The sequence below is a fragment of the Arvicola amphibius genome, chromosome 1 (assembly GCF_903992535.2).
Source record: "Arvicola amphibius chromosome 1, mArvAmp1.2, whole genome shotgun sequence".
In the NCBI taxonomy this organism is placed as follows: Eukaryota; Metazoa; Chordata; class Mammalia; order Rodentia; family Cricetidae; genus Arvicola; species Arvicola amphibius.
The window spans coordinates 68,324,930-68,335,660 of record NC_052047.1 but is presented as its reverse complement, the minus strand read 5'-3'; the positions used below and the strand labels follow the sequence as shown (position 1 = coordinate 68,335,660).

Sequence of the window (10,731 nt, the reverse complement as noted above, 5' to 3'; positions counted from 1 at the left end):
GAGTTGAAGACTGGGAGAAATAGTCTTCCCCTGGCAAGAGCTCATCTGTTGGTTATCCAATACCAAATGATCAGCCCTGAAAACATATATATATATATATATATATATATATATATATACAAGTAACATTATACTGACTGTGTAGGCCGTATTTATATATTTAGGAATAAACACACACACACGACTACACATGAGGGACAACTAAAGAAGAGGCCATAACCAGGCAGTGGTGGCGCATACCTTTAATCCGAGCATTTGCGAGACAGAGGCAGGAGGATCTCTGTGAGTTCAAAGCCAGCCTGGTCTATAGACCAAGTTCCAGGACAGGCTCCAAAGATACACACAAACACCCTGTCTTGAGTTGAGCAATGGTGATGCATGCCTTTAATCCCAGTACTCAGGAGGCAGAAGCAGGTAGATCTCTGAGTTCGAGGCCAGCTTGGTCTACAGAGTGAGTTCCAGGACAGCCAAGGATATTATATAGAGAAACTCTGTCTTGAAAAACAAAACAAAACAAAAAAGAGGCCATAAATTTGAGCAAAGAGTGGGTGTGTGTGTGAGGGTTTGGAGGGAAGGAAAAGAGAAATGATATATTATAACCTCAAAGACTAAAAGCTCTTTCTAAAATTAAAAAAGAGATAAATCTGATTTTAAAAAAAGAAATAAAGCTTCCTTCCATCTAAATACATCTCCACATACATGAGGACCATTGGTTCAGTGCACAAAGCTCATCCAAGAGGAACAAAGTATGCTGGAAGTGCTGGCTTGTGTGGAATGTGCCACAATGATCCCTGGTGTTGATGGTACCTACCAAAGCATTTTTCCAAGGCCATTTCTCAGAATGTTTGAGATAGATGAGCTCTATTTTCTCTGCGGGGAAACTGAGGTTTAGAAAGACCAAGCAGCTGATAATATGACAGTTTACATAAGCGACCCCAAAAATTCTACCAAGGAACTTCTACAACTCATAAACACTTTCAGTAATGTAGCAGGATACAAGATTAACTTAAAAAAATCAGTAGCCCTCCTGTACACAGATGATAAATGGGCTGAGAAAGAAACCAGAGAAATATCACCCTTCACAATAGCCACAAATAGCATAAAATATCTCGGAGTAACTCTAACCAAACAAGTGGAAGACTTGTGTGACAAGAACTTTAAATCTTTGAAGAAAGAAATTGAAGAAGACGCCAGAAAGTGGAAAGATCTCCCATGCTCTTGGGTAGGCAGAATTAACATAGTAAAAATGGCAATCTTACAAAAAGCAATCTACAGATTCAATGCAATACCCAGAAAAATTCCAGCAAAATTCTTCACAGACCTTGAAAGAACGGTACTCAACTTCATATGGAAAAGCAAAAAATCCAGGATAGCCAAAACAATCCTGTACAATGAAAGAATTTCTGGGGCATCACAATTCCTGACTTCAAACTCTACTACAGAGCTACAGTACTGAAAACAGCCTGATATTGGCATAAAAACAGGCAGGAGGACCAATGGAACTGAATTGAAGACCTGGATATTAATCTACACACTTTCGAACACCTGATTTTTTACAAAAAAGCAAAAAATATCGAATGGAAAAATGAAAGCATATTTAATAAATGGTGCTGCCAAACTGGAAGAATGAAAATAGATCCATATCTATCACCATGAAAAAACTCAAGTCCAAATGGATCAAAGACCTCAACATAAAGCCAGCCACACTGAAAACCTCATAGAAGAGAAAGTGGAAAGTACACTTGAACACATTGGCACAGGAGACCACTTCCTAAATATAACCCCAGGAGCACAGATATTGAGAGAAACAATTAATAAACGGGACCTCCTGAAACTGAAAAGCTTCTGTAAAGCAAAGGACACAGTCAACAAGACAAAACAACAGCCTACAGAATGGGAAAAGATCTTTATCAATCCCACATTAGACAGAAGTCTGATTTCCAAAATACACAAAGAATTCAAGAAATTGGTCATTAAAAGAACAAATAATCCAATAAAGAATAGCGTACAGACCTAAACAGAGAACTCTCAACAGAGGAATCTAAAATGGCTGAAAGATATTTAAGGAAATGCTCAACATCCTTAGCCATCAGAGAAATGCAAATCAAAACAACTCTGAGATTCCATCTTACACTTGTAAGAATGGCCAAGATCAAAAACACTGATGACAACTTATGCTGGAGAGGTTGTGGGGAAAAGGGAACACGCCTGCATTGCTAGTGGGAATGCAAGCTGGTACAGCCCCTTTGGATATCAGTGTGGTGATTTCTCAGAAAATTAGGAAACAACCTTCCTCAAGACCCAGCAATACCACTTTTGGGTATATATCCAAAGGATGCTCAACCGTGCCAAAAGGACATGTGCTCAACTATGTTCACAGCAATTTTGTTTGTCATAGCAAGAACACGGAAACAACCTAAATGATCCTCGACCGAAGAATGGATAAGAAAAATGTGGTACATTTACACAATGGAGTACTACACAGTAGAAAAAAATAACAACATCTTGAAATTTGCAGGCAAATGGATGGAGCTAGAAAACATCATTTTGAGTGAGGTAACCCAGATCCAAAAAGACAATTATCATATGGACTCATTCAAAGTACAAAAAAAACATAAAGCAAAGAAAATCAGCCTACAAACCACAATTCCAGAGAACCTAGACAACAATGAGAACGCTAAGAGAGACATACATGGATCTAATCTATCTGGGAAGTAGAAAAAGACAAGATATCCTGAGTAAATTGGGAGCACGGGGACCTTGGGAGAGGGTTGAAGGGGAGGGGAGAGGCAGGGAAGGGAGCAGAGAAAAATGTAGAACTCAATAAAAATCAATAAAAAAGAAAAAGACCAAGCAGCCTTCTTAAGGCCACACAGCTACTTAGTAACTCAGGGAGGACCAGGACTTAGGTCTTTTGAGCCCTGTTCAGAAGCCTTTGCACTGTGTTCCTAACCCAGTTATTTTATTTGAGCCTCACAAGCCTTTGCACAGCTGCACCTGTAACCACTTGTCTAATGTACAACTTCCCTGTTAGACTATAAGTCATTTGAAAGTAAGACTGGTTTCTATCTGGAAGCTGACACAGGGCTATACATACAGTAAATGCTGGATAAAAAGCAGAGAACTAGCCTGTGATTGAATGAGGAAACATGCTTAAGCCATAAACCACAGAAATCAATTGGAAAGCTGGCACCAGCACCCTCATACACCTGTGCTGAGTTAAGAGCACTTTCCCCATTCCGTAGCCTTATGCTTCCAGCCAGAATCTCTGATCTCTAAGACTGCCTCTCATAGACACTGGACTCACCTGTCCCAGCTAGGGCACCAGCTGGAAGAAAATCAAGATACTCCATAAAATCAGACTAACCCCTGGCTGTCATCCTCCTCCCCTTGATCAGTTTACACTAGGCCGAAAGCCCCAAGTCCCCTGTCCCAGCTGCCATGCTACTTCTCTGTCCTCAGCCTCATTCCTAGCTCCTTGGAGAGAAGCTTGGCTCTCCTTGTAGCTTTTCATACCATCCAATTTGTTTACCAGGCAGCAACTATAAAGCTCAGTGTTACTCACCCTCCCGCCTCCTCCAGCCAGGTCAGCCAACTCTCTGTCCTGCTAGAAAGAGACAAAGAGCCCCTTGATGTGCCCTGGGCATTCCAGCCAAGCTATGCACCTTGGGGATATGACAAAGGCAAATCAGCAGCAGGCCACTGCCAAGGCTCCAGAATAGGCCGTGTGAGAGGCCTTTCTACCTCTGTCACTCTCAGGGGTAGCTACAGTCCAAGCGCTAATGACTTGCCAGTCTCTCCCTCCCTCTTCCAAGTCCCACCATAGATCCTTTGGCCTATCTTGGATTCTCATGACAATTTCATCACTTGTGATCCAGATCCTCTTTCTGTCATCTTCAACAACCTCTGAAACACAGGAGGACTCAGGCTGGCATTCAAGGCTAACTTAACTGTCTGTCTAACCTCTTTTCTAGCCTAACCCAGCTTCTATCTTGCCTGCCACCACTGCTCTGAGCACATTATATACTTCTCAAAGAGCTGGCTTTTGGGTGGAATGTTGCATATAAGTCCTTTCCATCCAATGAAAAGACCCTGTTTGTCCCTTCTGAGTGCTGGGATCAAAGGGCACTTCTTCATAGGCTCCTGTAGGCAAAGCTGCCGCTTCCTCCTGTAGATACTAACAACAGCTGCACACCTCAATTACAGTCTTTATCACTCAACATTGCAAAGATTTGTTTGTGGTTCTGTCTTTCAACCAGTCTGAATTCCTTGAGGGCAACAAGACAGAGATGTCTTGTTCAGTTCTTTATCCAATCACAGCATCTGGCAGAGCAAGTATTCAAGAGTGTCTGGGAAATAAGCTCACTGCTAAAGTGGCTAAGCTAGCAAAATGAAGCCTTTAGCTGACTCCCCAGGCTGCTGCATGGGCTGACTACCTCACTACTTAAGCAGAAATAAAGAGCTAATCTGTGCTGGCCTTTGCAGGGCTAGACAAGGAGTAGGGAAGTGTGAGGCAGGAGAGGTGGAGAAAGGAAGATGAAACAGAGAAACCCAAGCTGGCAGCTGCCCTAAAGTCCTGGCTAAGGGAGCTTTTAAGCAGGAGTTCTGGTTTGCCAGTGGGGCAGCCAGGCCAATTTTCTCCCTTGTAGGATTCCCCCCAAGGAACCCACCTGGAGGAAGAAAACTGGTCTGGCTGCTTCAGGATTTGTCATGTGATGAATTTGGGGCACTCTTTTCTGAGGTCTTCAGGTGCTTGTGTTCAGAATGGGCACTACTACCCCTTTAAGGGAAGTGAAGTTCACCTGATTAGGACTTTCTCTTGCCCACAGGGCAGGGCCTCACTATGACCTGAGGAAAGAATATTACTGAGCACCTACTCTGTCCCAGGCTCTTTTCACACAGTAGTTCATTTAAACCTCACAGCAATCCCCAGATGTCAGCACTAGCATAATCTTTTCATGGGTAAGACTGACGTTCAGAAATGAGGCGGCAAGTTCAAGGTCACACAGACAGCCAGACTTCAAAGGTTGTATTAGGAGAGGGTCCAGGACTACCTTCTTCCCCCATCCTGATGTAAACAGACTGAGTGACTGAGCCTCAGTTAGGTATTGTTGTCCCCTACTCCCAGGTTCTGTTTCAGGCCAGATGCTGGGAAGACAAAACATCAAGCAGGCTCCACCGCTTATCTCTTTCCCACAGCTTAGGATTTCTAGTGAGTGGACACATAGGCACCTTCCCAGGACAGCACCTGGTGAGCTGCCTCCTCCTTTAGCCTTTACCAAGTCAGATCTTGTTTGAGGCTCTAGAACAGGACCATTAAACGGGATTTTCCTAAGAGGCTGAGAAAAGGAAATGAGAAACAAATGGGAAGGCTCATGGTCAGGAGTCAAAGAGCTGGGCCACACATGTACAGTCGTATTCTTTCAAATGGATGACCCAGGGACCACTCACTGCCAGCTCCATGCTCTCCTGGGACCTAGACTAGCTCAAGAGAAGTGGAGAGTCCGAGCTTACACACTAAAAAAGGCAGTGGAGGCAGTACAGCAAAGAGGCAGGCTCTGGCTTGCCAGGAGGGCCCTGGCCCCACCTCAACAAAAACTGGCATAGACCGATCTGTAAGGATGCCAATTAAGCCAGTTCTATGGCTTCCAAAGTCATTAGGCTGATATAATTGGCTAGAAGTAGAGGGAACCAAGGGATTAAAGAAGACAATACTGCTGTTCCAGATGTTTCTCCCTGAGCTCAGCTCAAATCATTTGCTCCCCTAACAGGAAGCCCATGCCCACAGGATCCCAAAGAGTGTAACTCCTGACTCATCTGGCCTACATACTGAGCAGACGGAGGCAGGGTGGGACGCTCCAGCCTCAGGCTAGTGCTAACAATCACTTGGGAAAAGGAGGGAAGGTTAGGGATTTACTTCTCCAGCTACCAGGGATTTAATTTACGCCTTTTCCCCCTCCTGACCAACTTTCAGCTGCAGAAGGACCATCAGACAGGTCACTCTTCCCCCTCAAGAGATGGAAGGATAATGTCACTCCTCCCTTCCCACTCTTCCCTGCTTAGAACACCAGGTCTTCCTAGGGTTTTACTACCCAGCTAAGTCTTGGGCTAACCCAGAACTAATGCTGCCAGGGCCTGTCTGTGGTTGTGCCACCCACAGGGTCATTCATGGGCTAGTTGCTTTCTTCCTTTTGGCTACTGCTCAAGAGAAGACAGGGAACAATTCAGTCCCACTAACGGTTCCCTCCAGAGCAGGCTGAATGACAAGCTGGAAAAGTGGAACAGCACAGGGAACTCTGGTTCAGGCCCCAGCTTCTCTCCTAACAGACGGAAAAAGCAGGGCTAATACTTGTTTCACATTTATCTGTACGACAGTGGCCACCTCTAAGTTCACGTCTAGTTTTCTGACTTGGTACATCTATCAGTAAAGCATTTAATTAATAAATATTGAGCACTTATTCCCCTGCAGACCTGAGGAGAGAAAGAGGTGAGCAAGGCTGGCTGGTCCAGTCCTAACCCAATCAGACTAATGACAACACACTCTGTGCCTCCTACACTGTTGAGGGTGTAAGAAGTGTGGAGGAAGCAAGGAAAGGTGATGGCAGGCAGATTCCTGTGAGTTATCTTCAGTTTTACCTGCCTGCCTGCCAACCGATTTCTTGCTGGGGATGAAGGGCCACAGTTACGGATGGTGAAGCCGATCCTGACCTTGGATTCTAACATCCTGGATCCAAATTCTGGTTCTGCTGTAATATGCTAAGTGAACTTAAGCAAGTTTTTGCTTCTCTAGCATCTGTTTTATCTTCTGGACACAGGCTATACTGGACAATCTCTTAAGATCCATTCCAGCTTAGCCTACAATTTTATTATATCCTTTAGGCCAATGCAACAGACATCAGAATGAGATAGCCTCTGAGTTCTTTCCCATTCCCACAGCCCTTGGCAACTACCAAAACTGACCTATATTGAGGCAACCTTTGACCCATAGTGTCTGAAATGGACCTTTAATCTGGAGACAGAGTCCCCATCATCTCCGCTGCAGGACATTTGTGCTAATGTTTCACTTCTCTGGGATGGCACATGGACTCCTAGCCCTCAACCACGAGACTAGGTTCAGGGCGGTCACCCTGAAACTTCCCACAACTTCCCCTCTATGGCCTTGGGCAGGGACTTACTTTTGGCTTTTTTAGAACCACAGTATAAACTAAACAAGGAAGATCCAAGCTTTCTGATACCAGAGATCTTGCTAACCGACAAGCTGAAGAGAATGAGGCAGGGAGACAGAAGTAGATCTGGGCTTTCACTCAGCCTTGGCCTCCCAGACACTGGAGATGTGGAGGGCATCTGCAGAGTCACATCCCAGGTTTGTAGTCAGAGGGTGGAGAAGATAGACATCTGGCTGCCTGGTTGGGGATGAGAGCCAAAGGGAGGTGCTCCCGTTGGGCGACTCTTCCCACAAATACCAGAGGTACGCCCTCATTTTTCTCTTCATTTCTCAGACCCTTAGAAGGAGAAAGAAAGCTATTTCTTGGGCTATTACTTGTGCCAGGCAGGGTGCTGGGTGATTTCATGTATTAGATTCTCATTTTTCTCAGTAGCATTTTTACCCTTGAATAAACAGGTTAGGGATTCAAGATCTGCCCAAGGTCACACAGCCAACAAGTATGACCCCTAAGTCTGGCCCTTCTTCACTTTATGCATCGCCCTGTACCCTGAAATCTGGTTAAATGTTCAATAAGCATGGAAGAAGAATCCTCATGCTTTACAATTTATCAGCAAATCTAAGCTGTTACTTCCAAGACCCCACAAATAAAACTGAATCCCTTCCTACCCCAAGACCTCACCACTGCAGGCGCCTGATCCCTGATGCCTGTACCCTAAATATCCTCTACATGACGCTCACACCAAGGAAACTAGGACAGAGTCAGGGTGAAGGGTGAGAATCAGGGGTTCTCCTAGTTTTGGACTGGATGAGGCTTAGCCTAATGTGAGCAAGTCTAGAGGGGGTGGTGGAGACAGATCCAGTAGGTGGGAGGAAACTCCTTCTAGGGCAGAAGCCTGGATTTGTAAGATTTTCCTCCTAAGGAGGAGGCCTGGGGAATAAGAGACTCTTGGAGGGGAGGGGAGTTGTGATAATACGGAACTGACATTTATATGGGACAGCTTTACAGAATGGGTTTCTTAAGATAGTCAAGTACTTCTGTAAGTCCCAGAAATAGCTGGGGACACCTTGGGCAGTCACACCTAGTCAGAGGAGGGGGAGGCTAGATTCTGGAGTAAGGCTCTCCTGGTGACAGTCTCTAGAAACTGGGAAGCACACTCACTATGGGAGGAGGCTTGTCAGCTCTCTGTATGGCACTAGTCTCACACTACAGGCCAACTGGGATGAAAGTGGGATCTAGAGGCCATCTTCCTGAGGGGCCCACCACATCAGACTCTCAAGTCTCTGACAGGACTGACTTCCAGAGGTTCTGTGGGGCAGAGGGCTGAATAGTCCAGCATGCTCATCTTGGAGGGAAGGTGCTACTCCACTGTCTCACCTTTTCCTAATGGTCGGTGGGGTGCCTGGGTGCTCAAGGGTGGTGAGGTGCGCCATGAGTGGGGATCCTGCTGTGTCCCTCCTTCTCCTGTCCTAGATCTGGAGTTGGGAAGGAAGTATGCATGCACACAGCAGCCTGGGAGTCTGACGCTGACAGGGAGTCCTAGTGCTGAGGGGCTGTCACCCTAAAATTACTAGGAAGGGGGAGTGTCTGCTCACCTGTTGCCTGTGACAATGGACAAAGATGCCTTTGGCAGAAGGTCTGTGTGTGTGAGAGAAACAGACACTCTTTGACCTTTCCGTGATGGAAAGAAACTGTAGGTGATAAGACGGGTCTGTCTGAGAGGGAGCTGGTCAGTGTCAACGTGTCTATGTATCGTGATATAAGGTTAGTGTGACCTGGGGTGGGGCCAGTCGGGAGTCCTGAAGTCGACCTAAGATTTCCTGGGGTGGGGATCCTGAGGGGGTGAGACAAGGATTCTATAGGGTAAGGGAGAGGTGGAGAACAGCTATGGGGAAAGTATGGGACAGCCATCTGTGCGCATGTCAGGGGGTGGCAAAGTCAATCAGCCTAAGGTCCAGGGTGACCTAGTGTGAGTCTGGTGGTGTTGGTGGCTATCCCCCAGTCCCTCGGAGGGGGCAGATCATTCGATCTGGGGGTTACCGGCGTGGGGGACAGGGAGGAAGGGGTTGTCTGTCTGTCAGACGTAGGTAGGAAGTAGACTCCGCTTGGGGCGGGTCCGTGGGGATGGGGCAGTGGAGACACGTTGGTGGGTCAGGCCCACGCCTGTGCTGGTCCCGCGCCCGGCCCAGACCCCAGCGCTACTCACGCGCCCTCGGCGCCCTGCGAACCCACGATGAAGCCGAACTTGTCGATGCGACGCTCGGCGAAGCCGTTGGCCTCCGAGTCGGAGCCGAGCGAGCTGAGCTCGTCGGCGGTGGCGGCATCGGGGCCCTGGGCCAGGCTTTCCCGGGTCCCGGACAGGCTCCCGCCCGCTGCGGGCGCGCGCGGCCCATTCTCTCTGCTGCTCTTCGCCATCCCGGCCGCGCCCGCCACCAGAGCGCCAGCGGCCACCTCAGCCGCCTCAGCCGCTCGGCCTCTGCCGACGCTGCCGACGCCCCGCCCACGCACCGCGCCCATTGGCTGCCGAAAAGCTGGGGGCGGCTCCCCAGGGAGCTCCCACCACGCGCCCAATGGGTGCCGAGGGTCCCGGGCCCCGCCCCTCTCCCAGGCTGGCGCCAACTGGACCGACGTGAGGGGGCGGGACAACCGTGACCACGGACCCTCCTTCCCTGGCTGCCAATCACACAAACTCACCTGGACAAGCTCTTCTGGCTTTTCCGGGTTGGCCCGGCGCTGGCGTGTCACCTGCTGCGGCTCTCGGGACTAAGGCCCAGGGCTTCCCCGGAGGTCCCGCCCGCCTCTGCCTCCTTGGACCCGATCCTTGCGAAATAGAGCCGCGGGTGGGGCTGCTTCACCCGTTCATTTACAATGATCAGAAGCTAGTGGGCTTAGGTATCTGAATCACCTTGTTGCTGTTTAGGGGCGTTTAAATTAGCTCGTGGGAGACGCTATAAGAATAATAATGAGCAGGGCCGTGGTAGCACACGCCTTTAATCTCGGCACTCTGGAGGCAGAGGCAGGTGGATTATCTGAGTTCGAGGCCAGCCTGGTCTACAAAAGCTAGTTCCAGGACAGGCTCCAAAGCTACAGAGAAACCCTGTCTCGAAAAAAGAAAAGGAAAGAAAAAATAATACAGAGCCGGGTGTGGTGACGCATGCCTTTAATCCCAGTACTCGGGAAGAGGCAGAGGCAGGCGGATCTCTCTGAGTTCGAGGCTAGCCTGGTCTACAAAGTGAGTTCCATCCAGGACAGAGAACCCATCTGGGGGGAGGGGAAGAAAAAGAAACAACAAAAACAAACAAACCTGACCTAAACTCTACTTTCTCTTTGTAATCTTTTTTCCTTCCCAACACCTTTTTTGGTGAAAGTTGATTTGTATTGTTTTAAGATAGGGTCTCCAGACCCTATGTAGCCCAGGGTCCTCCCGTCTCCCAAGTGCTGGGATTACAGGTGTGGGCCACCATGCCTGGCTCCCCCAATGATTTTGAGATACGACTAACATACCCCAAATCTGTTTAAAGTGTAGTTTCTAGGTTTGAATTCCATCACCCCATCCACTCATCCACAC

The 10,731-nt window shown here is 47.8% G+C and overlaps 1 protein-coding gene across 1 annotated transcript in view; it reads right to left on the bottom strand.

Annotated features, from left to right (window-relative positions):
• Tbc1d10a (TBC1 domain family member 10A) overlaps positions 1 to 9,638 on the bottom strand; it is a 34,078-nt gene extending 24,440 nt beyond the window's left edge. The window contains exon 1 of the mRNA XM_038318822.1: positions 9,370 to 9,638. Within this exon, the coding sequence (XP_038174750.1) occupies positions 9,370 to 9,578 (209 nt within the window). The 5' untranslated portion in view covers positions 9,579 to 9,638. The remainder of the gene's footprint in view (positions 1 to 9,369) is intronic.
• Between the last annotated feature and the right edge of the window lie 1,093 nt (positions 9,639 to 10,731).